Here is a 6300-nt window from a genome sequence, read left to right as displayed (position 1 = left end):
ACTAACTCTTATCTGACGCACACACAGTCTGTCCCTTTCGCTCACTCGTTCGCTCATTTGTTCGCTCGCTCGCTCGCTCTCTCTATCTATGCCTCCTGTGTTGCTGTGTCGTTTGCTCTGCTATTTGTTCCGATGCTGTCGCGTGGGTAAGTTGAAAGTTGTATAAATTGTTTGTGCACTTTTAGTCTATGCTCAGGGTTTGCATTTGCTTCGGTGATCACCAACTAGCATTAAATACAGTTTTAATAATAATATTCTCATATTTTCGTTTCGTTTTCTGTTTTCTTTTCCGTTTATAATGTATGCATGCGCTATTTACAAAATATTTTCAATGAGAGGCTATCAAAAATGTACAATATCTATTAAATATACGTATGTATGTATGTAAATATAATCATCGTAATAAATGTTGCTGTTGTCCTTAATAATCATATTAAATATTTACGGCGTATACATTAAAGTTTCGAGAAAAATCACATTTTAATTTAAATTCTGATACGAAAAAAGTTGAAACATAAAAAGCATATTACAAATTATCTCATATACAATATGTATTCATTTGTAATTGTTGATAGCATTTATTTCTAATTTTCTTTTCATTTTTTTTTTTTTAATTTAGTTTTTATTTATTTTAAGCATAATTTAACGCTTATCAACACTGACACATAACGGGCACTTTCAAAATGCCAAGCAAGCGGTCACCAAGATACGAAATAATTGAGTTTCTAAATTACTTTCATCTATATTCACTTTTAACATCGTCTTTTAGCGGTTTCAATTTACAAGCGTTCAATGGAAATACTCTTCGGGTAGCATGCCGACTCTAGGAGAACAAACGCTAGTATATATAAAATGTAGGAAAAGTAAGAGAAGTATTCAAGATCAGAAAACAAACTACTGAAAGGGTTTTACACTCTCCGAGAGTTTTTCTTTTTCGCCATCAACATGTTAACATCTGGATTTTCGCCATTTCCATCAAATTGCCTTTGGTTCCTTTGCTTAAGATGTACATTACTAAATTAATTATGTATGTTTCTGCTTTTTTTTTCATTTTAAAAATTAATAATAATATATCTAGCAATTTATAGTTTATATTCTATATATATATATATATAGACTCGTATACTTCATTCGCTTATTCCATGCTTTGGTTTTACTTCTTTAGTTTTCTTTTTAAGGCGTTCTGTACAATTTGCGTTTAATCGTTTCTCAAGTCAATAGTGTTGATTATTTAACTAGCGTTAAGTCTAATATATTACTATCAATGCATAAATCGTATAATTTTGTATTTGTTTTATTTATTTTTTTTTTTTTTTTTTTTAGAGAAAACATTTGCATTTCGCTTGATTCTTTCGTTTTAGGGCTTGCAAAAAAACATTTGCCTTTAGCAATTTGTAAATAAATTTTCTGTTCGTGCGAAACAATAGCATAATTTATATGTATGTAGTAAATGGTGTATTCTTTGAGAAGATTCGTATACGTTTTGAGTGATTGTTTCGACAGTAGTCAGTAGGTAGTGTCTGCTAATGAAATTAGGAGTTTCCATGCGAAAGAAGCTCTCTCGATCCTAATTAGGTAAGGATAAGTTAATTTAAGTTAAATGATCTCTGCATTTTAATCATTGAGCTCGAGAACAAAAATATTCCTAGGTACTCACAATTTTTACACTTGCTACAGTATGATCCAAAATGAAATACAACACTTAAATGTTCAGTTTGTTTCTCTTCCTCATTTACGTATATTCGTTACGATTTTAGATTGTTATATACTCTAAAAACTGTGTAAATTCAATTTAAACGCACTTGTGCTTGAATTCAGTTCAATTTTATAAATTTAAACAATATTTTGCAACTTATTCTGAATAAATTCTATACGTGTGTGTGTGAGTGTGTTGATGTGTTTGTATGTGGGTGTCAGTATGTATCCAATAAAGAGATTCAATTGGGAGCTTCTGAAGCGGCTGAAAGTGCTAAAGCCATATGAAAACGAAATGAAATCGAAATAAAAAGACCAGAAATCGTATTTTTTCAATTGTTTTTCATATATGCATTTTACTCTTATTTTCATCATTTAATCATCATTCACGTTTTTATAATTAAATCATTAATTAAGTAAATGTAATAATAATAATAATAGTAACTAAATATAACGCATACAAATTAAAATACATAAATAAAAATACAATTTAAAATTATTCATAATTTATTATTATTTATATCTGTATCTGTATTGTGTATGTGTATATGTATGCTTATAATTGTATGTATGTATGTATGTACGTGTGTGTGTGTGTGTGTGTGTGTATTCATCTTTAGATTTACATATATATATAGATATATATGTGATCAATCGATATATTCTTTATTTTCTTGGAAATAATACTACAAATACACACAAGCAGAACCAAATTATTTAAATCAACTTCAAAATATTTTTGTTTTTAATTTTTTCAATTTTTTTTTTCTTTTTTCATTTCAAAATTAAATTCAATTTCTTATTGTTTTTTCTTTTCTGTTTTTCTTCACTTAAGTTTTGCAACGCGTAAAATTAGAAAACAATTCAATTTATTTAAATTAGAGCGTTTAACCTAGGATATAAGACATAGGCATATACATAAGTAAATAGTTGGTAATTAATGTATTAATTAGGTTTAATTAGTTGCCGTTGCTGTTTACTATATATGTATATATATACACTTGTATGCATACGTAAAAACAATGCTAAACACTAACTAATAAAAAAGAACAAAAGCGTTTACTACAACTGACTTGTTATAAGTGTAATTTAAAAAGAAACTAAACTCTAGCGAAGAATTTTCCGTTCTGTTTATTTGTGTGTGTGTGTGTGTTTTTCAATTTTCTTCGGCGATTTTCCGGGTGGCGCATTTACTAAATTCATGTTAAATAACAACAAATAAACAAACAAAAAAATGAAACAAAACTAGCTCGCCAAGCAAACCAAATCGCTTTAGCCTAATTTGTAAATTCTATTTCGTTTTGGATTGCGCCTAAATTCATGCTCTGAAATATATTTTTGCATTTGCCTTTTGTAGCTTTTCGAAAGTAAAATTTGCATAACTCAAATATAATTAGCAAGCTTTCGTTGCTCTTTCTCCCTCTCTCTCTCTCAATCTCGCTGTGTGTGTGAGTGTGTGTGTGTCTGGCTTCTGTTTTGTTTATTTAACTTATATCTAAGCGTTTCATTTTTGTTTATGCATAAATATCTTTCTCTTCTTCATATATATATATTTTGTTTGCTTTTATTATTTATTTTGTTGCATGTGTAGTTTTTATGTATGTTTAAGGTATACACAAATAGTTTCTTTCAAAATTGTTGCTTCTGCTGCTGCTGCAGCTGCTGCTGCTGCTGTTGCTGATGTTGCTGTGGATGCTAGTGATACTGTTGTTGTTGCGCCTGCCTTTCGATTAGCTAATATCCTCTGTGTGTATGCATTTTGTTTTGTTTTTGTTCTTTGTTTTTTTTTTTTTGTTGGTTTTTTGTTTTTTAGATTTTACTACAGTGTTTACTTCATCTATTACTTGACTGATATTGCCACTCGGTTTTGTAAGTTACACGGTTCAAGGGTCCTGGCCACTGTCTCTCTGTCTCTGTCCTCGCCTCTGCTTTAGTATTGTTGTAGTTGTAGGTCTAAGCTATGATTTTGGCTTTGTCGCTTTGTCAGCGTGCTTCTCAACATCCGCTTACGGGCACGCTCAGCCATTGCCCTCCACTTCCGCTGTCGTTGCTGCTGCCGCTGCTGCTGCTGCTGCCGCTGCCACTGCCGCCGCCGCTGCCGCCGCTTCTGCTTGGGTTTGGATGTGGGTGTAGGATCCAGCTGAGGCTTCCGCAGTCGCGCCGTGTCCGTTGCCGGCGCTGGATTACAAGTGCTGTCCATAGTATTCGGCGGGCGGGTAGTGCGGATAGCCTTGATGGAAGCCCGGATCACCGGGCGGACGATGCATCATGTGCGCCTGGCTGTCCATCATGTAGCCCATGGCATCGTGACCATAACCGGAGGGACCTGGATGCGGTGTGTAAACTGTTGAGAGTTGCAAAAAATAAAAGAAGAGAAAAAAATGCGCATAATTAGAAATTGCGTGCGAAATTAGACAAAGCTTCTAATTGGTGTTTATTTGCTCTGCGCTATTTCATAGTTATGGATTTTTTTTTTATTTATTTGTAGTGTGGAAATTGGATATTTACCTGCTCGATTCGATTGATCGATCATTGGCTGCACAATTCTTCGTCGCGCATTGATAAACCTGTGAAAGAGTCGAGCAAAGATTTTTGTTTTAGTTTTTAATTAAGCGCAAGACAGCGACAGGATTTATGAATTATTTATAAACTATGTCAGCGACGGCTGCTGCTGCTGCTGCGGCTGCTGGCGACTGCAGGGATTTGCAGCAGCCTGCTTTATGTGCGCAACTTAGCCATAAACTAAACCAAATCTTGGCCAGAGTCACACTTTTTGCTGCGACAGTCGGGCCACATCAATGGCGAGTGGAGGAGAGCCTCGACTCGGCAACGGAGTTTGGGGAATGGAATGGCCGACAGCCGGCTTTACAAAGCCCAATGCCGACTTTGGTTATGATTGTCGTTTAATAAATGCAATAAGAAATAATAAGCAGGCAGTTGCGGCGCTGCCACTGCCGCTGCCGCAGCTGATCCGCTGCGTGAAGGATCAGCGACGAAAAGACCAAAGAAATGAAATGATTAAAGCAAAAAGCCGCCATCGCCACAGTCAGCTCAGCGGAGTGACAGTCGCTTACCCACATGGGTTGACACACACACACACACACTCGAATAGTAAGTATAAAAAAAAAGGCAAAAAAATACACAGCCTAAAATAATAACAAGCCCCTCAGACATTAGCCAAACCTCATTGAAAGTTAGCCGAGGTTAATGCTCCGAAAGCTTCCGCTGAAATCCTTTACTCATATCATATATAAATATATTCTCTCTACTATATGTATAAGGATTGGTTTGTGTTTTTCTTCTCTTTTTTCTTTCAATTTGCAGTTCATTTCAGTTGCTCATTTTGAGGCGGAAATTGTTGCAACGCCCTGAAATCGTTTATCAAAACGACAAAATGGAATTGAGTTCCGTTGCGTTTTTGGAACAGTTCAAGAGACAGCCAGCTAAAGTCAGAGTGAAAGAGACAGAGAGAGAGAGAGAGAGAGAGAGAGCGAGCGAGAGAGAGAGAGAGCAACTGTGAGAGGATGTAAGCTGCAAATCGATTTGGCCGCTGGCTGCTGAGTTGATTGGCTGCCTCCTCGGCCATCCGCGCTCTGTGGCGTGTGGCAGGCAGTTGATGCTTTCAGGCAGACCCACATTCGCATTCCACATTCCAGATTCCCGTATGCCATGTCCCACATTAATGTCCAGCACAATAACAACAATATAACTGAGCAGCACATTTGCAGCGTTATTTATGTACTTACGCCACAATTATAACTTTTTTCCAGCTCTGCAGCTGTAAGTAAGCGTTAATATTTAAAACTTGGCTACAGCAGAAAACTTTTTCGATTACCGCCGTAAGCAAGCCCGACTGTGCCTCTCCAGCATTTCTTTCTTATTCCTATTGGGTGTTAATGGACTTTTACTCTCTCCCATTCTGACTCTCTCACTCTCTCGGGCTCCCTCTCTCACTCTCGTTTTGGTCATTTGAATTGCTGCTTACGCAGTTTCTTTCATTCTGTTTGCCCCGCAAATTGCGCAAAATAAATACACATTTAGTCCGGTGGTGTGTGGTGGGTGCTGGGCGCTGGGCGCTGGGCACCACCCGATGCCAGTGGCCATTCCCCATGGATTAGTGCTTTGGCGAAGGTGTCGTCTGCCAGCCCATAAATAACCAAAAGTGTCAACATTTTATTTTGCTATTTTCTGCTAAGGTTGTTGCCTTTTTCTCTCTCTCTCTCTCTCTTCTTTTCTCTTTTTCTTTCGGTTTCTTCATCTACTACTTTTTTTTTGACCTGCTGCCTCCGCCTCGTCTGTCCCTGTCTTATCGCTGTTGTCTACGCAGCGTTGCGTGCTTAAGCGAAATGGGCAAGGGATCCCTGCAAGTCCTTGCCAGTCCTGGCCGCCGTATTTGTTAATTTGCAGTGTGCTTCAGTAAGCGCGAAATTCAATTTAATTGAGCTGAGTGCCTGCGTTAGAGCAGCCCTCACCACAGCCCCAGCCCACTCCAGGCGGGCCCCAAATGCGGCTCACACATTTCTCGCTAGATTTTATTATGGCCTGTCCCTGCTTAAAAGCATTCCATGGCCCAGACATGGGGCCAGCAACTGCATAAAAGATTCA

General features: G+C 37.0%; 1 protein-coding gene across 3 annotated transcripts in view; it reads right to left on the bottom strand.

Moving 5' to 3' along the window:
* Nucleotides 1-1032: 1032 nt before the first annotated feature.
* The window catches only part of hth (Meis homeobox homothorax), a 160742-nt gene continuing 155474 nt past the window's right edge, over nt 1033-6300 (bottom strand). For all 3 annotated transcript variants that reach the window (XM_089258150.1, XM_030386799.2, XM_089258157.1), the window contains 2 exons: nt 4204-4262; nt 1033-4039 (listed from right to left, as the gene is read on the bottom strand). In XM_089258150.1, coding sequence (XP_089114276.1) covers nt 3879-4039; nt 4204-4262 — 220 coding nt within the window. In that variant the 3' untranslated portion in view covers nt 1033-3878. The remainder of the gene's footprint in view (nt 4040-4203; nt 4263-6300) is intronic.

Source organism: Drosophila navojoa, chromosome 2 (assembly GCF_054131105.1).
Source record: "Drosophila navojoa isolate 15081-1374.11 chromosome 2, UAZ_NAV_1.0, whole genome shotgun sequence".
NCBI lineage: Eukaryota > Metazoa > Arthropoda > Insecta > Diptera > Drosophilidae > Drosophila > Drosophila navojoa.
Note: the sequence above shows the minus strand (reverse complement) of the source record. Positions and strands in the feature narration are given on the sequence as shown.